This window comes from Cuculus canorus, chromosome 27, assembly GCF_017976375.1.
Source record: "Cuculus canorus isolate bCucCan1 chromosome 27, bCucCan1.pri, whole genome shotgun sequence".
Lineage (NCBI taxonomy): Eukaryota > Metazoa > Chordata > Aves > Cuculiformes > Cuculidae > Cuculus > Cuculus canorus.
The window spans coordinates 1,970,911-1,997,503 of NC_071427.1; the positions used below are offsets into that span (position 1 = coordinate 1,970,911).

At 53.2% G+C, this 26,593-nt stretch overlaps 1 protein-coding gene across 1 annotated transcript; it reads right to left on the minus strand.

Annotated features, from left to right (window-relative positions):
• Positions 1-10,114: 10,114 nt before the first annotated feature.
• LOC128849296 (mucin-19-like) lies at positions 10,115-24,045 on the minus strand. Its single transcript, XM_054050568.1, has 2 exons — positions 10,771-24,045; positions 10,115-10,363 (listed from the first exon to the last, which is right to left on the minus strand). The coding sequence occupies exons 1-2, from the start codon at positions 24,043-24,045 to the stop codon at positions 10,115-10,117; spliced, it is 13,524 nt and encodes a 4,507-aa protein (XP_053906543.1).
• Between the last annotated feature and the right edge of the window lie 2,548 nt (positions 24,046-26,593).

Below are 26,593 nucleotides of genomic sequence, written 5' to 3' on the forward strand. Positions count from 1 at the left end.
GGTGTGGGCAGTTGCACGGGAGGTTTCCATCATAGTGGAGATGGGCACAGTGCTTGCCTGAGGCGTTGAGGTGGCTGTAGATGTAGCAGTGGAGGTTGTTGCTAGAGAAGAGGTGGGAGTAGCTGAGATCAGAGATGGGCTACTGTTGTCCAGAGCAGTGCTTGGAATCACCCCTGTGGTGGTGGCAGGAGGTGGGCTTGTCCCAGATGTAGATGAGGACACTTCTGTTGGGATCGTTGTGGTGGAAGCTGTTCCATTTTTAGCTTTTGTTGCAAGAAAATCATCAGTGGGGACTTGAGATGGGTTGGGATTGACTGCAGTGGTCATTGGAGGAGCTGGGCTGGAGGTTTCTGCTCTGGTGGAGACGAATATTGTGTTTGTCTCAAGACCAGGAATTTGTGTTGGAGTGGGCGAAGGAGCAGCTCTTGTCTCAGAAGATGTGGATTGGGCAGGTGCTTGGGAGGTGTCCATCATGTTGGTTATTTCCAGAGTGGTGGACCCAGGGGTTCCAGTGGCTGGAGCAGTGCCAGTGGAGGTTGCTTCAAGAGTGGAGGCTGGTGAAGTTTTGGGCAGAGTTGGGGAAGTGTTGTCCTGAGCAGTGCTCTGAGTCTGTACCAGGGTGGTGGCAGGAGGTGGGCTTGTCCCAGGAGCGGAGGTAGATATTTCTGCAAGGACCGTGGTGGGTGAGGCTGTCTTTTCCATAGCTGTGGTGGTGGTAAGAGCAGCAGCAGATGTTCCAGGTGGGCTGGAAGTGACCACGGTTGTCATTGAAGCAACCGAGCTGGAAGATTCTGTTCTTGTGGACAGGAGTGTGGATGTTGTCTCAAGATCAGGATTTTGTGTTGGAGTGGATGAGGGTGGAGCTGTCGTCTCAGGAGGAGACATGGACTGCACAGACATGTGGGAAGTTTCCATCATGGTCAACATGGCCACAGTAGTTGCATGAGAGTTTGAGGTGGCTGTAGCTGGACTGGTGGCTGTAGCTGGACCACTGGCTGTAGTTTCCAGTGTAGATTTGGGTGTACGTGTGTTCAGATTGTAAGAAATGTTCTCCAGAGTAGAGCTCAGAGTCACCACTGAGGATGTGGTAGGAGGTGAGTTTGTCCCAGGAGCAGAGGAGGGTGTTTCTGCAAGGACTGTGGTGGGAGAAGCTGTTGTCTCCGTGGCTGTGGTGGTGGTAAGAGGAGCAGAGGAGGTTGTTTCTGCAAGGACTGTGGTGGGAGAAGCTGTTGTCTCTGTGGCTGTGGTGGTGGTAAGAGGAGCAGCAGATGTTCCAGGTGGTCTGGAAGTGAATTCAATGGTCTCTGCAGGTGTTGGGTTGGAAGTTTCTGCTCTGGTGGAGAAGAGTGTGGAGGTTATCTCAAAAATCTTCGTTTGTGTTGGAGTAGACGAGGGTGGGGTTGTGGTCTCAGGAGGAGACGAGGAGTGGGCAACAATGCTTGAGGTTTCCATTATTGTGGAGATGGGCACAGTTGATGCCTGAGGGGCTGAGCTGGATCTGTCGGAAGTAGTGAAGGTTGTAGCCGGCGTAGAGGTGGGTGTAGCTGAAGTCAGAGTTGGGGAAGTGTTGTCCAGAGCAGTATTAAGAGTCATCGCTGAGGTGGTTGCAGGAGGTGGGCTTGTCCCAGGAGCAGAGGAGGATGTTTCTCTTAAGATTGTGGTGGATGAAGTTGTTTTATTTTTAGGTTTTGTGGTAAGAAAGGCAGCAGGGAGCACTTGAGATGGGTTGGAATTCACTGCAGTGGTTGTTGGAGGAGCTGGGCTGGAGGTTTCTGCTCTGGTGGAGAGGACTGTGGTGGTTGTCTCAAGAGCAGGGGTTTGTGTTGGAGTGGAAGATGGTGCAGCTGTAGTGTCAGGTTGAGATGTGGAGTGAGCAGCCGTATGGGAGCTTTCCATCCTAGTGGAGACGACAACAGTGCTTCCCGGACTCATTGATGTGGCTCCAGCAGTAGCAGTAGAGGTTTTAGCCTGAGTAGACGTGGGTGTAGCTGTGGTTGTAGTTGGGGAAGTGTCACCCAGAGAAGTCCTCATAGTCACCATTGATGTGGAGGCAGGAACTGAGCTTGTCGCAGGAGCAGAGGAGAATGGTTGTGAAACTACTGTGGTGGGAGAGGCTGTTGTCCCCGTAGCTGTGGTGCTGAGAAAAGCAGCAGCAGATGTTCTCTGGGGGCTGGAATTCACTGCAGAGGTCATTGCAGGAGATGGGGTGGAGGTTTCAGCGGTTCTGGAGAGGGGTGTGGAGGTTGACCCAAAAGTAGTTTTTGGTGTTGGAGGAGACAACACAGCTCTTGTCTCAGCAGGAGACGTAGAGTGGGTAGCTCTATGCGAGGTGTCCATGATGGTGGAGATGTCCACAGTGGTTTCCGTAGGTGTTGAGGTGGCTCTAGTGATAGCAGAGGAAGTTGCTTCCAGAGCAGACGTGGGTGAAGCTCTATTTATATTTTGGGAAGTGTTTTCCAGAGCAGTGCTCAAAGTCCCTTGCACGGTGGTGGCAGGAGGTGGCCTTGTCCCAGGAAGAGAGGACAATATTTCTGCCGAGACTGTAGTGAGAGAAGCTCTTGTCTCCATAGCTTTGGTGCTGAGAAGAGCAGCAGCAGATGATCCAGGTGGGCTGGAATTGACCACAGTGGTCATTTCAGCAGATGGATTGGAGGTTTCTACTCTGGTAGAGAGGAGTGTGGAGGTTGTCTCAAGATCAGGCGTTGGTGTTGGAGTGGACAAGGGTGAAGCTGTCATTTCAGCAAGAGGTGTAGATTGGGCAGATACATGGGAGGTTTCCTTCATGGTGGAGATCACCACAGTGATTGCCTGAGAGGCTGAGGTGGCTGTAGAAGTAGTAGTAGGTGTCGCGTCCAGAGAAGAAGTGGGTGTAGCTGTGCTTAGAGTTGGGGAAATGTTGTCTGGAGGAGTGCTCAGAGTCACTTGTGAACTGGTGGCAGGAGGTGGGCTTGTCCCAGGAGCAGAGGAGGTTTCCACAAGGACTGTGGTGGGTGAGGCTGTTTTCTCCATAGCTGTGGTGGTAAGGAGAGCAGCAGCAGATGTTCCAGGTGGGCTGGAAGTGACCACGGTTGTCATTGAAGCAACTGAGCTGGAAGATTCTGTTCTTGTGGACAGGAGTGTGGAAGTTGTCTCAAGATCAGGCTTTTGTGTTGGAGTGGATGAGGGTGCAGCTGTCGTCTCAGGAGGAGACGTGGAGTGGGCAGCTGTGTGAGACATTTCCATTGTGGTGGAGATGGGCACAGTGGTTGCCTCATGGCTTGATACGGCTCTCCCAGTTGCAGTGGAGGTTGTTGCCAAAGTAGACGTGGGTGTACTTGTGGTCAGAGGTGGGGAAGTGTTGTCCAGAGCAGTGCTCAGAGTCATCACTGAGATGGTGCCAGTGGGTGGATTTGTTCCAGAAGCAGAGGTGGATGTTTCTGCAAGGACTGTGGTGGGAGAGGCTGTTCCATTTTTAGCTTTTGTGGCAAGAAAAGCCGCAGTGAAGACTTCAGACAGGTTGGAATTCGCTGCGGTGGTCATTGATGGAGCTGGGCTGGAGGTTTGTGCTCTGGTGGAGGGGAGTGTGGAGGTTGTCTCAGTTGCAGGCATTAGAGTGGACAATGCTGCAGCTGCATTGCGAGCAGGAGACGTGGAGTGAGCAGCTGTGCTGGAGGTTTCCATTGTGGTGGAGATAGCAACAGTGGTGGCCTCGGAGGTGGAGGTGGCTGTGGAAGTTGTTTCCAGAGTAGAGGGGGGTGTAGCTCTGGTCAGACTTGGAGAAGTGTTTTCCGGAGCAGCAGTTGCATGAGTAGACGTCGTCCCCAGAGCAGAGGTGAATATTTCTGTAAGGATTGTGGTGGAAGAGGCTGTTGTCTCCATAGATGTGGTGCTGAGAAGAGCAGCAGAATGTGTTCCAGGTGGGCTAGAAGTGACCAGAGCTGTCACTTCAGCAGGTGAACTGGAGGTTTCTTCTCTTGTGGAAAGGATTGTGGAGGTTGTCTCAAGAGCAGTAGTTTGTGTTGGAGTGGAAGACGGTGCAGCTGTAGTGTCAGCAGGAGACGTGGATTGAGCAACCACTTGGGAGGTTACCATCGTGGTGGAATTGGGAATAGTGATTGCCTGAGGGGTTGAGGTGGCTCTACCGGTAGCAGATGAGGTTGTTGCTAGGGTAGAAGTGGGTGTAGCTGTGGGCAGAGGTGGGGAATTGTCCAGAGCAGTGCTCAGAGTAGTGGCCATGGTGGCAGTATGAGGTGAGCTTGTCCCAGACATAGAAGAGGACACTTCTGTAAGCATCACGGTGGTAGAAGCTGTTCTATTTTTAGCTTTTGTGGCAAGAAAAGCATCGGTGAGGACTTGAGACGGGCTGGAATTGGCTGCAGTGGTCATGTCAGGAGTGGAGCTGGAGTTTTCTGCTGTGGTGGAGAGGAGTGTGGAGGTTGCCTCAAGACCAGACATTTTTGTTGGAGTGGAAGAAAGTTCAGCAGTTGTCTCAAGAGAAAATGTGGACCGAGCAGCCAAGCGAGAGGTTTCCATTGTGGTGAAGGTGGCCACAGGAGTTGCCTCAAGGGTTGGTGTGGCTCTAGATGTAGCAGTGGAAGATGTTTCCAGAGTAGAGGCAGACGTAGCTGTGGGCAGAGTTGGAGAAGGGTTCCCCAGAGCAGTGCTCCGAGTCTCGGTCAGGGTGGTGGCAGGAGATGGACTTGTCCCAGAAAGAGAAGATGATGCTTCTGTGAGGAGCAATGTGGGCGAGGCTGTTGTCTCTGTAGCTGTGGTGGTGAGAAGAACAGCAGCAGATGTTCCTGAGGGGCTGGAAGTGTCCCCAGTAGTCATTGCAGGAGCTGGGCTGGAGGTTTCTGCTGTGCTGGAAAGGAGTTTGGAAGTCATCTCAAGAGCAGGTGTTTTTGGTGGTGTAGACACGGGTACAGCTGTAGCATCAGGAGGAGATGTAGACCAGGGAGCTGTGGGGGAGGTTTCCATTGTTCTAGAGACGGGCCCAGTGGTTTCCTTAGTTGTTGCGGTGGCTCTAGCAGAAGCAGTGGAGGGTTGTGCCATAGCAGACGTGGGTGTGGCTGCGGTCAGAGTATGGGAAACGTTGTCCGGAGTAGCGGTCGAGGTGGTGGCAGGAGGTTGGCTTGTCCCAGGAGCAGAGGTGGATACTTCTGCAAGTACTGTGGTGGGAGAGGCTGTTGTCTCCATAGCTGTGCTGCTGAGAAAAGCAGCAGCAGATGTTCCGGTTGGGCTTGAAGTGACCACAGCTGTCACTTCAGAAGGCGAACTGGAGATTTCTGCTGTCCTGGGGAGAAGTGTTGTATCAAGATCGGTAGTTTGTGTTTGAGACGATGAGAGCGGAGCTGTAGTAGCAGCAGAAGACGTGGACTGTACAGGTGCCTCAGAGGTTTCCATCATGGTGGAGCCGGCCACAGGGGTTCCCTCAGGAGCTGAGGTGGCTTTAGAAGTAGCAGTGGAGGTTGCTGTGACTGTAGTTGTCGTTACAGGAGTTGGGCTGGAGGTTTCTGCTCTGATGGAGTGGATCGTGGAGGTTGTCTCAAGAGTAGGTGTTTGTGTTGTCGTGGACAAGGGAACAGCTGTAGCCTCAGGAGAAGACGTAGACCAGGCAGCTGTGTGGGATGTTTCCATCACGATGGAGATGGGCACGGTGGTTGTCTGAGTCTTTGAGGTGGCTCTGGCGTTACCAGTGGAGGAGTTTCGCAGTGTAGAGGCGGGTGAAGCTGTGGTCAGAGGTGGGGTAGTGTTGTCCAGGTCAGTGCTCCGAGTCACAGCTGAGGTGGTGTCAGCAGGTGGGCTTTTTCCAGGAGCAGAGGAGACTGTCATGGCAAGCACTGTGGTTGGAGACACCATTGTCTCCATAGCTGTGGTGGTGAATAGAGCAGCAGCAGATGTTCCAGGAGGGCTGGAAGTGAATGCAGTGGTTGTTGCGTCAGGTGGACTGGAGGTTTCTGCTCTGGTGGAGAGGAGGTTGGAGGTTGTTTTAAGAGCAGGAGTTTGTGTTTCAGTGGACAAAGGTGCAGCTGTCGTCTCAGGAGGAGATGGGGATTGCACAGCTGTGTGGGAGGTTTTCATCGTGGTGGAGATGTTCACAGTGCTTTCCTCAGGGTTTGAGGTGGCTCTAGTTGTAGCTGTAGAAGGTTCTGGCAGAGCAGAGGTGGGCAGAGTAGAGGTGGGTATAGCTGTGGTCAGGGAAATGTTGTCCAGAGTGGAACTCAGAGTCACCGATGAGGATGTGAAAAGAGTTGGACTTATCCCAGGAGCAGAAGTGGATGTTTGTACAAGAACAGTAGTACGAGATGTTTCTCTCTCCACAGCTGTGCTGCTGAGTAGAGCAGCAGCAGATGTTCCAGGTGGACTAGAAATGAGCAGAGTTGTCATTTCAGCAGGTGGACTGGAGGTTTCTGCTCTGTTGGAGGAGAGGGTGGAGGTTGTCACAAGATCAGACATTTGTGTGGAAGTGGACGAGGGCGCAGCTGAAGTCTCTGCAGGAGATGTAGATTTGTCAGATGCCTGGGAGGTTTCCTTCACCGTAGAGATGGCCACAGTGGTTGTCTCAGGGGCTGAGGGGGCTGTAGAAGTAGCAGTGGAGGTTGTTTCAAGATCAGAGGTGGGCGTAGCTCTGGTTGGGGTTTGGGAAGTGTTCACCAGAGGAGTCGCGATGGTAGAAACTGTGGTGGTGGCAGGAGGTGGACTTGTCCCAGACATAGAGGAGGACACTTCTGTAAGGATTGTGGTGGGAGAAGCTGTTCTGGTTTTAGCTTCTGTGGCGAGAAAAGCGGCAGTGAGGGCTTGAGATGGGTTGGAATTGGCTGCGGTGGTCGTTGGAGGAGCCGGGCTGTTGGTTCCTGCTGTGGCGGAGAGGACTGTGGAGGTTGTCTCAAGGGCAGATGTTTGTGTTGGAGTGGAAGAGGGTTCATCTGTCATCTCAGGAGCAAACGTGGAGGGGGCAGTCGAGTGGGAGGGTACCATTGTGGTGGAGATGGCTACAGTGGTTGCCTCTGGGGTTGATGTGGCTCTAGATGTCGCAGTGGAAGATGTTTTTAGGGTAGAGGTGGATGTAGCTGTGGTGAGAGATGGGGAAGTGTTGTCCAGAGCAGTGGTCACAGTAGCAGCTGGGGTAGTGACAGGAGGTGGACTTGTCCCGGGAGCAGACGAGGATGTTTCTGCGAGGTCCGTGGTGGGAGAGACCGTTGTCTCCATAGCTGTGGTGGTGAAAAGAGTAGTAGCAGATGTTGCAGGTGGGCTGGAAGTCACACCAGTGGTCCTTGCTGCAGCTGGGCTGGAGGTTTCTGCTCTGGTGGAGAGGATTGTGGAGGTTGTTTGAAGATCAAGCATTTGTGTTGAAGTGAACGAGGGTGCAGTTGTCATCTCAAGAGGAGATGTGGAGTGGGCAGCTGTGCTGGAGGTTTCCATTGTGGTGGACATGGCCAAAGTGGTTGCCTGAGGCATTGAGGTGGCTTTAGAAGTAGCATTTGAGGTTGTTTCCAGAGTAAAGGTGGAAGTAGCTGTGGTCAGAGTTGGAGAAGTGTTGCTCAGAGAAGTGCTATGACTCTCTGCCGAGGTGATTGCACGAGGTGGGTTTGTCCTGGGAGAAGAGGAGGGTGTTTCTGCAAGGGTTGTGCTGGGAGAGGCTGTTGTCTCCATGGCTGTGGTGGTGAGAAGAGGAGCAGGAGATGTTCCAGGTGGGCTGGAAGGGATCACAGTGGTCATTTCAGCAGTTGGATTGGAGGTTTCTTCTCTTGTGGAAAACATTGTGGAGGCTTTTGCCAGAGAAGAGGTGGGTGTAGCTGTGGTCACATTTGGAGAAGTGTTGTCCAGAGCATTGCTAAGAGTCACCACTGAGGAGCTGGAAAGAGGTGGGCTTGTCCCAGGAGCAGAGGAAGATGTTTCTGCAGGGACTATGGTGGTAGAGGCTGTTGTCTCCATAGCTGTGGTGGTGAAAAGAGCAGCCGCAGATGTTCCAGGTGGGCTGGAAGTGACTGCAGTGGTTGTTGCAGGAGTTGGGCTGGAGGTTTCTTCTCTGGTGGAGAGGAGTGTGGAGGTTGTCTCTAGACCAGTTGTTTGCATTGGAGAGGACGAAGGTGCAGCTGTAGTCCCAGCAGGAGACGTGGTTTGGTCAGATGCCTGGGAGGTTTCCATCACCGTAGACGTGGCCACAGTGGTTCCCTCAGGTGATGAGGTGGCTGTAAAACTAGCTGTTGAGGTTTCAGTGGCTGCAGTCGTCATTGAAGGACCGTTGACAGAGTTTTCTGCTCTCTTGGAGAGGATTTTGGAGGTTGTCTTAAGAGCAGGTGTGTGTGTTAGAGTGGACGAGAGTACAGCTGAAGCCTCAGGAGGAGACATAGACCAGGCAGCCGTGTGGGATGTTTTCTTCATGGTGGAGATGGCCACTGTGGTTGCCTGAGTCTTTGAGGTGGCTCTAGCGTTATCGGTGGACATTGCTTCCACAGTAGGGGTGGGTGTAGCTGTGGTCCGAGTTGGGGCAGTGTTGTCGAGAGCACTGCTCAGAGTCACTGCTGAAGTGGTGGCAGGAGATGAGGTTTCCATCGTAGTGGACATGGCCAAAGTGGTTGCCTGAGGCATTGAGGTGGCTTTAGAAGTAGCAATTGAGGTTGTTTCCAGAGTAGAGGTGGAAGTAGCTGTGATCAGAGTTGGAGAAGCGTTGCCCAGAGAAGTGCTATGACTCTCTGCCGAGGTGATTGCACGAGGTGGGCTCGTCCCGGGAGAAGAGGAGGGTGTTTCTGCAAGGGTTGTGCTGGGAGAGGCTGTTGTCTCCATGGCTGTGGTGGTGAGAAGAGGAGCAGGAGATGTTCCAGGTGGGCTGGAAGGGATCACAGTGGTCATTTCAGCATTTGGATTGGAGGTTTCTTCTCTTGTGGAAAAGATTGTGGAGGTTGTCTCCAGTTCAGGTGTTTTTGTTGGAGTGGAAGAGGGCTCAGCTGTAGTGTCAGCAGGAGACACGGATTTGACAGCCGTGTGGGAGGTTTCCATCGTAGTAGAGATGGGCACAGTGGTTGCTTCAGGGGTTGAGATGGCTGTAGAAGCAACAGCAGAGGTTGTTTCCAGAGTGGATGATGGTTTAGCTGTGGTCAGAGTTGGGGAAGTGTTGTCCTGAGCAGTGCTCTGAGTCTGTACCAAGGTGGTGGCAGGAGGTGGGCTTGTCCCAGGAGCAGAAGTAGATATTTCTGCAAGGACCGTGGTGGGTGAGGCTGTCTTTTCCATAGCTGTGGTGGTGGTAAGAGCAGCAGCAGATGTTCCAGGTGGGCTGGAAGTGACCACAGTAGTTGTTTCAGGATGTGGAATGGAGGTTTCTGCTCTGGAGGAGAGGAGGGTGGAGGTTGTCTCAAAAGCAGGCGTTTGTTTTGGAGTGGACAAGAGTGCAGCTGTCGTCTCAGCCGGAGATGTGGATTGGGCAGATGCCCGGGAGGTTTCTGTCGCGGTGGAGATGGCCACAGTGGTTGCCACAGAGTCTGAGTTGGCTGTAGAAGTAGTAGTGGAGCTTGCTCCCAGAGTGGAGCTGTGTGCAGCTGGGGTCACACTTGGGGAAGTGTTGTCCAGAGCAGTGCTCAGAGTCACTGCTGAAGTGGTGGCAGAAGATGAGGTTTCCATCGTGGTGGACATGGCCAAAGTGGTTGCCTGAGGCATTGAGGTGGCTTTAGAAGTAGCAATTGAGATTGTTTCCAGAGTAGAGGTGGAAGTAGCTGTGGTCAGAGTTGGAGGAGTGTTGCTCAGAGAAGTGCTATGACTCTCTGCCGAGGTGATTGCACGAGGTGGGCTCGTCCCGGGAGAAGAGGAGGGTGTTTCTGCAAGGGTTGTGCTGGGAGAGGCTGTTGTCTCCATGGCTGTGGTGGTGAGAAGAAGAGCAGATGTTCCAGGCGGGCTGGAAGGGATCACAGTGGTCATTTCAGCAGTTGGATTGGAGGTTTCTTCTCTTGTGGAAAACATTGTGGAGGTTGTTTCAAGTTCAGTTGTTTTTGTTGGAGTGGAAGAGGGCTCAGCTGTAGTGTCAGCAGGAGACGTAGATTTGACAGCCGTGCGGGAGGTTTCCATCGTAGTAGGGATGGGCACAGTTGTTCTCTCAGGGGGTGAGGTGGCTGTAGGAGGAGCAGTGGAGGTTGTTTCAAGATCAGAGGTGGGCGTAGCTCTGGTTGGGGTTTGGGAAGTGTTCACCAGAGGAGTGGTGATGGTAGAAACTGTGGTGGTGGCAGGAGGTGGGCTTGTCCCGGGAGCAGACGAGGATGTTTCTGCGAGGTCCGTGGTGGGAGAGACCGTTGTCTCCATAGCTGTGGTGGTTAGAAGAGCAGTAGCAGATGTTGCAGGTGGGCTGGAAGTGACACCAGTGGTCCTTGCTGCAGCTGGGCTGGAGGTTTCTGCTCTGGTGGAGAGGAGCGTGGAGGTTGTCTCAAGAGCAGGTGTTTTTGTTAAGGCGGATGAAGGTGCAGCTGTTGTCTCAGAAGGAGACGTTGAGTGGGCAGCAGTGCTGGAGCTTTCCATCGTGGTGGTAGACGTGACCAAAGTGGTTGCCTGAGATGTTGAAGTGGCTGTTGAAATAGCATTTGAGGTTGTTTCCAGAGTAGAGGTGGACAAAGCTGTGGTCAGAGTAGGAGAAGTGTTGTCCAGATCAGTGCTCAGAGTCATCCCTGAGGAGGTGGCCGGGGGTGGGCTTGTCCCAGGAGCAGTGGTGAATGTTTCTATAAGGACCGTGGTGGGAGAAGCTGTTGTCTTCTTAGCTGTGCTGCTGAGAAGAGCAGCAGTAGATGTTCTACTAGAGCTGGAAGTTACCATGGTGGTTTCTTCAGGACCTGGGCTGGAGGTTTCTGCCCTGGAGGAGAGAATTGTGTAGGTTGTCTCAAGATCAGGCGTTTTCGTTGGAGTGGACGAGGGCGCAGCTGTAGTCTCAAGAGGAGACGTGGACTTGGCGGCTGAGATGGAGGTTTCCATCATGGGGGAGATGGCCACAGTTGTTGCCGCAGGGGTTGAGGTGGCTGTAGCAGTGGCAGTGGACATTTTTGCCAAAGCAGAGGTGGGTTTAGCTGTGGTCACAGGTGGGGAAGTGTCCAGAGCAGTGCTCAGAGTCACCACTGAGGTGGTGGCAGGATGTGGGCTTGTCTGAGGAGCAGAGGAGACTGTTTCTCCAAGGATTGTGGTGGGAGAGGCTGTTGACTCCTTAGCAGTGGTGCTGAGAAGAACAGCAGCAGATGTTTCAGGTGAGCTGGAAGGAACTGTGGTGTTTGTCGCAGGAGCTGGGCTGGAGGTTTCTGCTCTGGTGGACAGGAGTGTGGAGGTTGTTTCACGAGCAGGTGTTTGTGTGGGGTTTGAAGATGGTGCAGCACTATTCTCAGGAGAGGATGTGGACTGGGCAGCCATGCGGGTGCTTTCTGTCGTGGTGGAGATGGCCCCTGTGGTGGCTTGAGGGGTCGAGGTGGCTCTAGTGGTAACGGTGGAGGTTGTTTCCAGAGTAGAGGTGGCTGTAGCTGCAATCAAAGTTGGAGAAATGTTGCTCTGAGAAGTGGTTGGGGTAGTGTCCGAGGTGGTGGCAGGAGGAGGCCTTGTCCCAGGAGTGGAGGACAATGTTTTTGCAAGGACCGATGTGGGAGAAGCTGCTGTCTCCATAGCACTCATGGTGAGAAGAGCAGCAGCAGATGTTCCACGTGGGCTGGAATTGACCATAGTGGTTGTTTCAACACCTGGGCTGGAGGTTTCTGCTGTGGTGGAGAGGAGTGTGGGTGATGTCTCAAGAGCAGAGATTTGTGTTGGACTGGAAGTGGGTGAGGCTGTCGTCTCAGGAGCAGATGTGGAATGGATGGCCATGGGAGAGGTTTCTATCATGGTGGAGGTGGCCACAGTGGTTTTCTCAGGGACTGAGGTGGCTCTGGAGGTAGCAGTGGAGATGGTTTCCAGAGTAGAGATAGGTGTATCTGTGCTCAGAGTGGGAGAAGTGTTGTCCAGACCAGTGCTCAGAGTCACCGCTGAGGTGGTGGCAGGAGATGGCCTTGTCCCAGGAGCAGAAGAGGATGTTTCTTCAAGAACTGTGGTGGGAGAGGCTGTTGTCTCCATAGTTGTGGTGCTGAGAAGAACAGCAGCAGATGTTCCAGGGCTGGAAGTGACCACAGTGGACATTGCATCAGGTGGGCTGGAGGTTTCTGCTCTGGTGGAGAGGAGCGTGGAGGTTGTCTCAAGAGCAGGTGTTTTTGTTAAGGCGGATGAAGGTGCAGCTGTTGTCTCAGAAGGAGACGTTGAGTGGGCAGCAGTGCTGGAGGTTTCCATCGTGGTGGTAGACGTGACCAAAGTGGTTGCCTGAGATGTTGAAGTGGCTGTAGAAATAGCATTTGAGGTTGTTTCCAGAGTAGAGGTGGACAAAGCTGTGGTCAGAGTAGGAGAAGTGTTGTCCAGATCTGTGGTCAGAGTCATCCCTGAGGAGGTGGCCGGGGGTGGGCTTGTCCCAGGAGCAGTGGTGAATGTTTCTATAAGGACCGTGGTGGGAGAAGCTGTTGTCTTCTTAGCTGTGCTGCTGAGAAGAGCAGCAGTAGATGTTCTACTAGAGCTGGAAGTTACCATGGTGGTTTGTTCAGGATCTGCGCTGGAGGTTTCTGCTCTGGTGGAGAGGATTGTGGAGGTTGTCTCAAGATCAGGCGTTTTCGTTGGAGTGGACGACGGCGCAGCTGTAGTCTCAAGAGGAGACGTGGACTTGGCGGCTGAGATGGAGGTTTCCATCATGGGGGAGATGGCCACAGTTGTTGCCGCAGGGGTTGAGGTGGCTGTAGTAGCGGCAGTGAACATTTTTGCCAAAGCAGAGGTGGGTTTAGCTGTGGTCACAGGTGGGGAAGTGTCCAGAGCAGTGCTCAGAGTCACCACTGAGGTGGTGGCAGGATGTGGGCTTGTCTGAGGAGCAGAGGAGACTGTTTCTCCAAGGATTGTGGTGGGAGAGGCTGTTGACTCCTTAGCAGTGGTGCTGAGAAGAACAGCAGCAGATGTTTCAGGTGAGCTGGAAGGGACCATGGTGTTTGTCGCAGGAGCTGGGCTGGAGGTTTCTGCTCTGGTGGACAGGGGTGTGGAGGTTGTTTCAAGAGCAGGTGTTTGTGTTGGAGTAGATGAGAGTGCAGCTGTCATCTCAGGAGGAGATGTGGAGTGGGCAGCTACGGGGGAGGTTTCCATCATGGTGGAGATGTCTGCAGTGGTTGCCTGAGGTGTCGAGGTGGTTCTAGTGGTAACAGAGGAGGTTTTTTCCAGAGTAGAGGTGGCTGTAGAAGCTGCCAGAACTTGGGAAGTGCCATCTAGGGCAGTCCCCGAGGTGGTGACAGGAGGTGATCTTGTCCCAGGAGCAGAGCTGGATTTTTCTGCAAAGACCAATGGATGAGAGGTTGTTGTCTCCATAACTGTGGTGGTGAGAAGAGCAGCAGCAGATTTTCCAAGTGGGCTGGAAGTGATCACAGTGGTCATTTCAGCAGGTGGACTGGACCTTTCTTTTCTGGTGGAGAGGAGTGTGGAGGTTGTTTCAAGAGCAGGTGTTTGTGTGGGGTTTGAAGATGGTGCAGCACTATTCTCAGGAGAGGATGTGGACTGGGCAGCCATGCGGGTGCTTTCTGTCGTGGTGGAGATGGCCCCTGTGGTGGCTTGAGGGGTCGAGGTGGCTCTAGTGGTAACAGTGGAGGTTGTTTCCAGAGTAGAGGTGGCTGTAGCTGCAATCAAAGTTGGAGAAGTGTTGCTCTGAGAAGTGGTTGGGGTAGTGTCCGAGGTGGTGGCAGGAGGAGGCCTTGTCCCAGGAGTGGAGGACAATGTTTTTGCAAGGACCGATGTGGGAGAAGCTGCTGTCTCCATAGCACTCATGGTGAGAAGAGCAGCAGCAGATGTTCCAGGTGGACTGGAATTGACCATAGTGGTTGTTTCAACACCTGGGCTGGAGGTTTCTGCTGTGGTGGAGAGGAGTGTGGGTGATGTCTCAAGAGGGGAGATTTGTGTTGGACTGGAAGTGGGTGAGGCTGTCGTCTCAGGAGCAGATGTGGAATGGATGGCCATGGGAGAGGTTTCTATCATGGTGGAGGTGGCCACAGTGGTTTTCTCAGGGACTGAGGTGGCTCTGGAGGTAGCAGTGGAGATGGTTTCCAGAGTAGAGATAGGTGTATCTGTGCTCAGAGTGGGAGAAGTGTTGTCCAGAGCAGTGCTCAGAGTCACCGCTGAGGTGGTGGCAGGAGATGGCCTTGTCCCAGGAGCAGAAGAGGATGTTTCTTCAAGAACTGTGGTGGGAGAGGCTGTTGTCTCCATAGTTGTGGTGCTGAGAAGAACAGCAGCAGATGTTCCAGGGCTGGAAGTGACCACAGTGGTCCTTGCTGCAGCTGGGCTGGGGGTTTCTGCTCTGGTGGAGAGGATTGTGGAGGTTGTCTCAAGAGCAGGTGTTTTTGTTAAGGTGGATGAAGGTGCAGCTGTTGTCTCAGAAGGAGACGTTGAGTGGGCAGCAGTGCTGGAGCTTTCCATCGTGGTGGTAGACATGACCAAAGTGGTTGCCTGAGATGTTGAAGGGGCTGTAGAAATAGCATTTGAGGTTATTTCCAGAGTAGAGGTGGACAAAGCTGTGGTCAGAGTAGGAGAAGTGTTGTCCAGATCAGTGGTCAGAGTCATCCCTGAGGAGGTGGCCGGGGGTGGGCTTGTCCCAGGAGCAGTGGTGAATGTTTCTATAAGGACCGTGGTGGGAGAAGCTGTTGTCTTCTTAGCTGTGCTGCTGAGAAGAGCAGCAGTAGATGTTCTACTAGAGCTGGAAGTTACCATGGTGGTTTCTTCAGGACCTGCGCTGGAGGTTTCTGCCCTGGTGGAGAGAATTGTGGAGGTTGTCTCAAGATCAGGCGTTTTCGTTGGAGTGGACGAGGGCGCAGCTGTAGTCTGAAGAGGAGAGGTGGACTTGGCGGCTGAGATGGAGGTTTCCATCATGGGGGAGATGGCCACAGTTGTTGCCGCAGGGGTTGAGGTGGCTGTAGTAGTAGCAGTGAACATTTTTGCCAAAGCAGAGGTGGGTTTAGCTGTGGTCACAGGTGGGGAAGTGTCCAGAGCAGTGCTCAGAGTCACCACTGAGGTGGTGGCAGGATGTGGGCTTGTCTGAGGAGCAGAGGAGACTGTTTCTCCAAGGATTGTGGTGGGAGAGGCTGTTGACTCCTTAGCAGTGGTGCTGAGAAGAACAGCAGCAGATGTTTCAGGTGAGCTGGAAGGGACCATGGTGTTTGTCGCAGGAGCTGGGCTGGAGGTTTCTGCTCTGGTGGACAGGAGTGTGGAGGTTGTTTCAAGAGCAGGTGTTTGGGTGGGGTTTGAAGATGGTGCAGCACTATTCTCAGGAGAGGATGTGGACTGGGCAGCCATGCGGGTGGTTTCTGTCATGGTGGAGATGGCCCCTGTGGTGGCTTGAGGGGTCGAGGTGGCTCTAGTGGTAACAGTGAAGGTTGTTTCCAGAGGAGAGGTGGCTGTAGCTGCAATCAAAGTTGGAGAAGTGTTGCTCTGAGAAGTGGTTGGGGTAGTGTCCGAGGTGGTGGCAGGAGGAGGCCTTGTCCCAGGAGTGGAGGACAATGTTTTTGCAAGGTCCGATGTGGGAGAAGCTGCTGTCTCCATAGCACTCGTGGTGAGAAGAGCAGCAGTAGAGGTTCCAGGTGGGCTGGAATTGACCACAGTGGTTGTTTCAACACCTGGGCTGGAGGTTTCTGCTGTGGTGGAGAGGAGTGTGGATGATGTCTCAAGAGCAGAGATTTGTGTTGGACTGGAAGTGGGTGAGGCTGTCGTCTCAGGAGCAGATGTGGAATGGATGGCCATGGGAGAGGTTTCTATCATGGTGGAGGTGGCCACAGTGGTTTTCTCAGGGACTGAGGTGGCTCTAGAGGTAGCAGTGGAGATGGTTTCCACAGTAGAAATAGGTGTATCTGTGCTCAGAGTTGGAGAAGTGTTGTACAGAGCAGTGCTCAGAGTCACTGCTGAGGAGATGGCAGGAGATGGCCTTGTCTCAGGAGCAGAAGAGGATGTTTCTTCAAGAACTGTGGTGGGAGAGGCTGTTGTCTCCATAGTTGTGGTGCTGAGAAGAACAGCAGCAGATGTTCCAGGGCTGGAAGTGACCACAGTGGTCCTTGCTGCAGCTGGGCTGGAGGTTTCTGCTCTGGTGGAGAGGATTGTGGAGGTTGTCTCAAGAGCAGGTGTTTTTGTTAAGGCGGATGAAGGTGCAGCTGTTGTCTCAGAAGGAGACGTTGAGTGGGCAGCAGTGCTGGAGGTTTCCATCGTGGTGGTAGACATGACCAAAGTGGTTGCCTGAGATGTTGAAGTGGCTGTTGAAATAGCATTTGAGGTTGTTTCCAGAGCAGAGGTGGACAAAGCTGTGGTCAGAGTAGGAGAAGTGTTGTCCAGATCAGTGGTCAGAGTCATCCCTGAGGAGGTGGCCGGGGGTGGGCTTGTCCCAGGAGCAGTGGTGAATGTTTCTATAAGGACCGTGGTGGGAGAAGCTGTTGTCTTCTTAGCTGTGCTGCTGAGAAGAGCAGCAGTAGATGTTCTACTAGAGCTGGAAGTTACCATGGTGGTTTCTTCAGGACCTGCGCTGGAGGTTTCTGCCCTGGAGGAGAGAATTGTGGAGGTTGTCTCAAGATCAGGCGTTTTCGTTGGAGTGGACGAGGGCGCAGCTGTAGTCTCAAGAGGAGAGGTGGACTTGGCGGCTGAGATGGAGGTTTCCATCATGGGGGAGATGGCCACAGTTGTTGCCGCAGGGGTTGAGGTGGCTGTAGCAGTGGCAGTGAACATTTTTGCCAAAGCAGAGGTGGATTTAGCTGTGGTCACAGGTGGGGAAGTGTCCAGAGCAGTGCTCGGAGTCACCACTGAGGTGGTGGCAGGATGTGGGCTTGTCTGAGGAGCAGAGGAGACTGTTTCTCCAAGGATTGTGGTGGGAGAGGCTGTTGACTCCTTAGCAGTGGTCCTGAGAAGAACAGCAGCAGATGTTTCAGGTGAGCTGGAAGGGACCATGGTGTTTGTCGCAGGAGCTGGGCTGGAGGTTTCTGCTCTGGTGGACAGGAGTGTGGAGGTTGTTTCAAGAGCAGGTGTTTGTGTTGGAGTAGATGAGAGTGCAGCTGTCATCTCAGGAGAGGATGTGGACTGGGCAGCCACCGGGGAGGTTTCCATCGTGGTGGAGATGTCTGCAGTGGTTGCCTGAGGTGTCGAGGTGGTTCTAGTGGTAACAGTGGAGGTTGTTTCCAGAGTAGAGATGGCTGTAGCTGCAATCAAAGTTGGAGAAGTGTTGCTCTGAGAAGTGGTTGGGGTAGTGTCCAAGGTGGTGGCAGGAGGAGGCCTTGTCCCAGGAGTGGAGGACAATGCTTTTGCAAGGTCCGATGTGGGAGAAGCTGCTGTCTCCATAGCACTCATGGTGAGAAGAGCAGCAGTAGAGGTTCCAGGTGGGCTGGAATTGACCACAGTGGTTGTTTCAACACCTGGGCTGGAGGTTTCTGCTGTGGTGGAGAGGAGTGTGGGTGATGTCTCAAGAGCAGAGATTTGTGTTGGACTGGAAGTGGGTGAGGCTGTCGTCTCAGGAGCAGATGTGGAATGGATGGCCATGGGAGAGGTTTCTATCATGGTGGAGGTGGCCACAGTGGTTTTCTCAGAGACTGAGGTGGCTCTAGAGGTAGCAGTGGAGATGGTTTCCAGAGTAGAGATAGGTGTATCTGTGCTCAGAGTGGGAGAAGTGTTGTCCAGAGCAGTGCTCAGAGTCACCGCTGAGGTGGTGGCAGGAGATGGCCTTGTCCCAGGAGCAGAAGAGGATGTTTCTTCAAGAACTGTGGTGGGAGAGGCTGTTGTCTCCATAGTTGTGGTGCTGAGAAGAACAGCAGCAGATGTTCCAGGGCTGGAAGTGACCACAGTGGTCCTTGCTGCAGCTGGGCTGGAGGTTTCTGCTCTGGTGGAGAGGAGCGTGGAGGTTGTCTCAAAAGCAGGTGTTTTTGTTAAGGCGGATGAAGGTGCAGCTGTTGTCTCAGAAGGAGACGTTGAGTGGGCAGCAGTGCTGGAGGTTTCCATCGTGGTGGTAGACATGACCAAAGTGGTTGCCTGAGATGTTGAAGTGGCTGTAGAAATAGCATTTGAGGTTGTTTCCAGAGTAGAGGTGGACAAAGCTGTGGTCAGAGTAGGAGAAGTGTTGTCCAGATCAGTGGTCAGAGTCATCCCTGAGGAGGTGGCCGGGGGTGGGCTTGTCCCAGGAGCAGTGGTGAATGTTTCTATAAGGACCGTGGTGGGAGAAGCTGTTGTCTTCTTAGCTGTGCTGCTGAGAAGAGCAGCAGTAGATGTTCTACTAGAGCTGGAAGTTACCATGGTGGTTGCTTCAGGACCTGGGCTGGAGGTTTCTGCTCTGGTGGAGAGAAGTGTGGAGGTTGTCTCAAGATCAGGCGTTTTCGTTGGAGTGGACGAGGGCGCAGCTGTAGTCTCAAGAGGAGAGGTGGACTTGGCGGCTGAGATGGAGGTTTCCATCATGGGGGAGATGGCCACAGTTGTTGCCGCAGGGGTTGAGGTGGCTGTAGCAGTGGCAGTGGACATTTTTGCCAAAGCAGAGGTGGGTTTAGCTGTGGTCACAGGTGGGGAAGTGTCCAGAGCAGTGCTCGGAGTCACCACTGAGGTGGTGGCAGGATGTGGGCTTGTCTGAGGAGCAGAGGAGACTGTTTCTCCAAGGATTGTGGTGGGAGAGGCTGTTGACTCCTTAGCAGTGGTCCTGAGAAGAACAGCAGCAGATGTTTCAGGTGAGCTGGAAGGGACCGTGGTGTTTGTCGCAGGAGCTGGGCTGGAGGTTTCTGCTCTGGTGGAGAGGGGTGTGGAGGTTGTTTCAAGAGCAGGTGTTTGTGTTGGAGTAGATGAGAGTGTAGCTGTCATCTCAGGAGGAGATGTGGAGTGGGCAGCCACCGGGGAGGTTTCCATCATGGTGGAGATGTCTGCAGTGGTTGCCTGAGGTGTCGAGGTGGTTCTAGTGGTAACAGAGGAGGTTGTTTCCAGAGTAGAGGTGGCTGTAGATGCTGCCAGAACTTGGGAAGTGCTGTCTAGGGCAGTCCCCGAGGTGGTGACAGGAGGTGATCTTGTCCCAGGAGCAGAGCTGGATTTTTCTTCAAAGACCGATGGATGAGAGGTTGTTGTCTCCATAACTGTGGTGGTGAGAAGAGCAGCAGCAGATGTTCCAAGTGGGCTGGAAGTGATCACAGTGGTCATTTCAGCAGGTGGGCTGGAGGTTTCTGCTCTGGTGGACAGGAGTGTGGTGGTTGTTTCAAGAGCAGGTGTTTGGGTGGGGTTTGAAGATGGTGCAGCACTATTCTCAGGAGAGGATGTGGACTGGGCAGCCATGCGGGTGGTTTCTGTCGTGGTGGAGATGGCCCCTGTGGTGGCTTGAGGGGTCGAGGTGGCTCTAGTGGTAACAGTGGAGGTTGTTTCCAGAGTAGAGGTGGCTGTAGCTGCAATCAAAGTTGGAGAAGTGTTGCTCTGAGAAGTGGTTGGGGTAGTGTCCAAGGTGGTGGCAGGAGGAGGCCTTGTCCCAGGAGTGGAGGACAATGCTTTTGCAAGGTCCGATGTGGGAGAAGCTGCTGTCTCCATAGCACTCATGGTGAGAAGAGCAGCAGTAGAGGTTCCAGGTGGGCTGGAATTGACCACAGTGGTTGTTTCAACACCTGGGCTGGAGGTTTCTGCTGTGGTGGAGAGGAGTGTGGGTGATGTCTCAAGAGCAGAGATTTGTGTTGGACTGGAAGTGGGTGAGGCTGTCGTCTCAGGAGCAGATGTGGAATGGATGGCCATGGGAGAGGTTTCTATCATGGTGGAGATGGCCACAGTGGTTTTCTCAGGGACTGAGGTGGCTCTGGAGGTAGCAGTGGAGATGGTTTCCAGAGTAGAGATAGGTGTATCTGTGCTCAGAGTTGGAGAAGTGTTGTCCAGAGCAGTGCTCAGAGTCACTGCTGAGGTGGTGGCAGGAGATGGCCTTGTCCCAGGAGCAGAAGAGGATGTTTCTTCAAGAACTATGGTGGGAGAGGCTGTTGTCTCCATAGTTGTGGTGCTGAGAAGAACAGCAGCAGATGTTCCAGGGCTGGAAGTGACACCAGTGGTCCTTGCTGCAGCTGGGCTGGAGGTTTCTGCTCTGGTGGAGAGGAATGTGGAGGTTGTCTCAAGAGCAGGTGTTTTTGTTACGGTGGATGAAGGTGCAGCTGTTGTCTCAGAAGGAGACGTTGAGTGGGCAGCAGTGCTGGAGCTTTCCATCGTGGTGGTAGACATGACCAAAGTGGTTGCCTGAGAAGTTGAAGTGGCTGTAGAAATAGCATTTGAGGTTGTTTCCAGAGTAGAGGTGGACAAAGCTGTGGTCAGAGTAGGAGAAGTGTTGTCCAGATCAGTGGTCAGAGTCATCCCTGAGGAGGTGGCCGGGGGTGGGCTTGTCCCAGGAGCAGTGGTGAATGTTTCTATAAGGACCGTGGTGGGAGAAGCTGTTGTCTTCTTAGCTGTGCTGCTGAGAAGAGCAGCAGTAGATGTTCTACTAGAGCTGGAAGTTACCATGGTGGTTGCTTCAGGACCTGGGCTGGAGGTTTCTGCCCTAGAGGAGAAAATTGTGGAGGTTGTCTCAAGATCAGGCATTTTCGTTGGAGTGGACGAGGGCGCAGCTGTAGTCTCAAGAGGAGACGTGGACTTGGCGGCTGAGATGGAGGTTTCCATCATGGGGGAGATGGCCACAGTTGTTGCCGCAGGGGTTGAGGTGGCTGTAGCAGTGGCAGTGAACATTTTTGCCAAAGCAGAGGTGGGTTTAGCTGTGGTCACAGGTGGGGAAGTGTCCAGAGCAGTGCTCAGAGTCACCACTGAGGTGGTGGCAGGATGTGGGCTTGTCTGAGGAGCAGAGGAGACTGTTTCTCCAAGGATTGTGGTGGGAGAGGCTGTTGACTCCTTAGCAGTGGTGCTGAGAAGAACAGCAGCAGATGTTTCAGGTGAGCTGGAAGGAACTGTGGTGTTTGTCGCAGGAGTTGGGCTGGAGGTTTCTGCTCTGGTGGACACGATTGTGGAGGTTGTTTCAAGAGCAGGTGTTTGGGTGGGGTTTGAAGATGGTGCAGCACTATTCTCAGGAGAGGATGTGGACTGGACAGCCATGCGGGTGCTTTCTGTCGTGGTGGAGATGGCCCCTGGGGTGGCTTGAGGGGTCGAGGTGGCTCTAGTGGTAACAGTGGAGGTTGTTTCCAGAGTAGAGGTGGCTGTAGCTGCAATCAAAGTTGGAGAAATGTTGCTTTGAGAAGTGGTTGGGGTAGTGTCCAAGGTGGTGGCAGGAGGAGGCCTTGTCCCAGGAGTGGAGGACAATGTTTTTGCAAGGTCCGATGTGGGAGAAGCTGCTGTCTCCATAGCACTCATGGTGAGAAGAGCAGCAGCAGATGTTCCAGGGGGGCTGGAATTGACCACAGTGGTTGTTTCAACACCTGGGCTGGAGGTTTCTGCTGTGGTGGAGAGGAGTGTGGATGATGTCTCAAGAGCAGAGATTTGTGTTGGACTGGAAGTGGGTGAGGCTGTCGTCTCAGGAGCAGATGTGGAATGGATGGCCATGGGAGAGGTTTCTATCATGGTGGAGGTGGCCATAGTGGTTTTCTCAGGGACTGAGGTGGCTCTAGAGGTAGCAGTGGAGATGGTTTCCACAGTAGAGATAGGTGTATCTGTGCTCAGAGTTGGAGAAGTGTTGTCCAGAGCAGTGCTCAGAGTCACCGCTGAGGTGGTGGCAGGAGATGGCCTTGTCCCAGGAGCAGAAGAGGATGTTTCTTCAAGAACTGTGATGGGAGAGGCTGTTGTCTCCATAGTTGTGGTGCTGAGAAGAACAGCAGCAGATGTTCCAGGGCTGGAAGTGACCACAGTGGTCCTTGCTGCAGCTGGGCTGGAGGTTTCTGCTCTGGTGGAGAGGATTGTGGAGGTTGTCTCAAGAGCAGGTGTTTTTGTTACGGTGGATGAAGGTGCAGCTGTTGTCTCAGAAGGAGACGTTGAGTGGGCAGCAGTGCTGGAGCTTTCCATCGTGGTGGTAGACATGACCAAAGTGGTTGCCTGAGATGTTGAAGGGGCTGTAGAAATAGCATTTGAGGTTGTTTCCAGAGTAGAGGTGGACAAAGCTGTGGTCAGAGTAGGAGAAGTGTTGTCCAGATCTGTGGTCAGAGTCATCCCTGAGGAGGTGGCCGGGGGTGGGCTTGTCCCAGGAGCAGTGGTGAATGTTTCTATAAGGACCGTGGTGGGAGAAGCTGTTGTCTTCTTAGCTGTGCTGCTGAGAAGAGCAGCAGTAGATGTTCTACTAGAGCTGGAAGTTACCATGGTGGTTGCTTCAGGACCTGGGCTGGAGGTTTCTGCTCTGGTGGAGAGAAGTGTGGAGGTTGTCTCAAGATCAGGCGTTTTCGTTGGAGTGGACGAGGGCGCAGCTGTAGTCTCAAGAGGAGACGTGGACTTGGCGGCTGAGATGGAGGTTTCCATCATGGGGGAGATGGCCACAGTTGTTGCCGCAGGGGTTGAGGTGGCTGTAGTAGTGGCAGTGAACATTTTTGCCAAAGCAGAGGTGGGTTTAGCTGTGGTCACAGGTGGGGAAGTGTCCAGAGCAGTGCTCAGAGTCACCACTGAGGTGGTGGCAGGATGTGGGCTTGTCTGAGGAGCAGAGGAGACTGTTTCTCCAAGGATTGTGGTGGGAGAGGCTGTTGACTCCTTAGCAGTGGTGCTGAGAAGAACAGCAGCAGATGTTTCAGGTGAGCTGGAAGGGACCGTGGTGTTTGTCGCAGGAGTTGGGCTGGAGGTTTCTGCTCTGGTGGACAGGAGTGTGGAGGTTGTTTCAAGAGCAGGTGTTTGTGTTGGAGTAGATGAGAGTGCAGCTGTCATCTCAGGAGGAGATGTGGAGTGGGCAGCCACCGGGGAGGTTTCCATCATGGTGAAGATGTCTGCAGTGGTTGCCTGAGGTGTCGAGGTGGTTCTAGTGGTAACAGTGGAGGTTGTTTCCAGAGTAGAGGTGGCTGTAGCTGCAATCAAAGTTGGAGAAGTGTTGCTCTGAGAAGTGGTTGGGGTAGTGTCCGAGGTGGTGGCAGGAGGAGGCCTTGTCCCAGGAGTGGAGGACAATGTTTTTGCAAGGACCGATGTGGGAGAAGCTGCTGTCTCCATAGCACTCATGGTGAGAAGAGCAGCAGCAGAGGTTCCAGGTGGGCTGGAATTGACCACAGTGGTTGTTTCAACACCTGGGCTGGAGGTTTCTGCTGTGGTGGAGAGGAGTGTGGGTGATGTCTCAAGAGCAGAGATTTGTGTTGGACTGGAAGTGGGTGAGGCTGTCGTCTCAGGAGCAGATGTGGAATGGATGGCCATGGGAGAGGTTTCTATCATGGTGGAGGTGGCCACAGTGGTTTTCTCAGGGACTGAGGTGGCTCTGGAGGTAGCAGTGGAGATGGTTTCCACAGTAGAGATAGGTGTATCTGTGCTCAGAGTTGGAGAAGTGTTGTCCAGAGCAGTGCTCAGAGTCACCGCTGAGGTGGTGGCAGGAGATGGCCTTGTACCAGGAGCAGAAGAGGATGTTTCTGCAAGAACTGTGGTGGGAGAGGCTGTTGTCTCCATAGTTGTGGTGCTGCGAAGAACAGCAGCAGATGTTCCCGGGCTGGAAGTGACCACAGTGGTCCTTGCTGCAGCTGGGCTGGAGGTTTCTGCTCTGGTGGAGAGGAGCGTGGAGGTTGTCTCAAAAGCAGGTGTTTTTGTTACGGTGGATGAAGGTGCAGCTGTTGTCTCAGAAGGAGACGTTGAGTGGGCAGCAGTGCTGGAGCTTTCCATTGTGGTGGTAGACATGACCAAAGTGGTTGCCTGAGATGTTGAAGGGGCTGTAGAAATAGCATTTGAGGTTGTTTCCAGAGTAGAGGTGGACAAAGCTGTGGTCAGAGTAGAAGTGTTGTCCAGATCAGTGGTCAGAGTCATCCCTGAGGAGGTGGCCGGGGGTGGGCTTGTCCCAGGAGCAGTGGTGAATGTTTCTATAAGGACCGTGGTGGGAGAAGCTGTTGTCTTCTTAGCTGTGCTGCTGAGAAGAGCAGCAGTAGATGTTCTACTAGAGCTGGAAGTTACCATGGTGGTTGCTTCAGGACCTGGGCTGGAGGTTTCTGCTCTGGTGGAGAGAAGTGTGGAGGTTGTTTCAAGAGCAGGTGTTTGTGTTGGAGTAGATGGGGTTGCAGCTGTAGTCTCAAGAGGAGATGTGGATTTGTTTGCTGTGTGAGAGGTTTCCAGTGTGGTGTCATTTTCCAGTGTTACTGTCATTTCTGGCACTTCAACAGTAGAAGCTGTTACCAGAGAAGATGTGATATTTTCTGCCGTTGGGTCTGACTGTCCTGTAATTGCAGAAACGAAATTTATTTCTTTATACACTCGAGTTCATAGACATTTACAGCTGAAGATTTTCTGTAGAGACCTTTGAAGAAGAATGAAACTAGAATGTCTGAGCCATTTCATAGAATCATGGAATCATGGAATGGTTTGGGTTAGAAGGGACCTCAAAGCCCATCCAGTTCCACCGCCTGCCATGGGCAGGGACACCTCCCACTGGATCAGGGGCTCCAAGCCCCATCCAACCTGGCCTGGAACACCTCCAGGGATGGGGCAGCCACCACTGCTCTGGGCAACCTGGGCCAGGGCCTCCCCACCCTCATTGTGAAGAATTTCTTCCTAATGTCTAATCTAAATCTTTCCCCTTCCAATTTAAAGCCATTCCCCCTCATCCTATCACTCCAGGTCCTCATAAAAAGTCCCTCTGCAGCTTTCCTGGAGCCCCTTTCAATCCTGGAAGCTGCTCTAAGGTCTCCCTGGAGCCTTCTCCTCTCCAGGCTGAACAACCCCAACTATCTCAGCCTGTCCTTGTACAGGAGGTTCTCCAGCCCTTGGATCATCTCCGTGGCCTCCTCTGGACCTGTTCCAACCTCTCCATCTCCTTCTTATGTTGGGGATTCCAGAACTGGACACAGGACTCCAGGTGGGATCTTTGGGAGTGGAGCAGAGGGGCAGAATCCCCTCCCTCTCCCTGCTGGCCACACTGCTATTGATTTTTTTTTTTTTTGTTAGATTTGAATATTCTAATGTATTTTCCAGGGATGTACTCTTAAGTGATGTATTTCGTTCTCAGATTTCAAAAGAGCAGTAGAAACCAAAGAGATCAATGAAGGGATCAAGCGAGAAACGTTGTTAACAAGTGTGTTAACACGTCCAACTCAAGCTGCTTTTTGTATTATCCATATACGTTAATACGATGATATTTTCTGTCTCCTCAGTTGACAGCACCTGAAAAATCTGCTGCTTCTCTATATCCACTTCCTTGAATGACAACGCAACACCTGCGTGTTTGACAGCCTAAAAGAATTGCTCTCTTCCCCTGAGAGAGATGCAAATGTTCCGAGTCATCGAGATTGTACGTTTGCAAGGAGGGGCTGATTCTATTTATAATCCTTTAGAGGAATCACACCCCGTGTCTCTCCCCTGTCAAGTTGGTTGTGTCATCTCCTAAGATTCTCTTCTTGTGAGGCCTAACTCGCCTGGTTAGGTAACACTTGTGCCTGACACCCACCAGGAAACCAGAAGGGCTGATGTTCTGCCTTAATTTATGCCATTAAAGAGAGAAAGGATGGGGAAAAGAAGAGGAGCTCAGACCAAGTTATTCAATGTAGGATTGTAGGATTGTTAAGGTTGGAAAAGACCTCTGAGGTCATCAAGTCCAACCATCAACACAATACCAACATCCCTACTAAACCATGTCCCCAAGTGTCACGTCTACATGCTTTTGAGCCCCTCCAGGGATGGAGACTCCACCCCTGCCCTGGGCAGCCTCTGCCAGGGCTTCACCACTCTCTCAGTAAAGAAGTTTTTCCTAATATCCCATCTCAGCGTCCCCTGGCACAACTTGAGGCCATTTCCTCACATCCTACCACTTGTTGCTTGTGAAAAGAGCCCAACACCCTCCTGACTACATCCTCCTTTCAGGCAGTTGTAGAGAGCAATAAGGTGTCCCTTACGCCTCCTCTTCTCCAGGCTAAACAACCCCAGGTCCCTCAACCACACCGAAAATCCCTGTGCTCCAGACCCACCACCAGCTTTGTTGCCCTCCTCTGGACACACTCCAGCAGCTCAATATCTTCCTTGTAGTGGGGGGGCCCAAAACTGAGCACAGGATTTAAGGCATGAGCTCCTCAGTGCTAAATGTGGGGGCACAGTCCCTGCCCTGCTCCTGCTGGCCACGCTGTCTCGGATAGAAGCCAGGATGCTGTTGGCCTTCTTGGCCACCTGGGCCACTGCTGGCTCATTTTCAGCTGCTGTTGGCCAGCACACCAGGTCCTTTTCTGCTGGGCAGCTTTCCAGCCATGGAGCACTGCACGCGGTTGCTGTGACCCACCTGGCCTTCTTGAATCCCAGACGTGAGGAATCGCTATCGTATCCCAGTGTCTTAGAATCATGGAATGGTTTGGGTTGGAAGGGACCTCAAAGCCCATCCAGTTCCACCCCCTGCCATGGGCAGGGACACCTCCCGCTGGATCAGGGGCTCCAAGCCCCATCCAACCTGGCCTTCAACACCTCCAGGGATGGGGCAGCCACCACTGCTCTGGGCAACCTGGGCCAGGGTCTCACCACCCTCAGC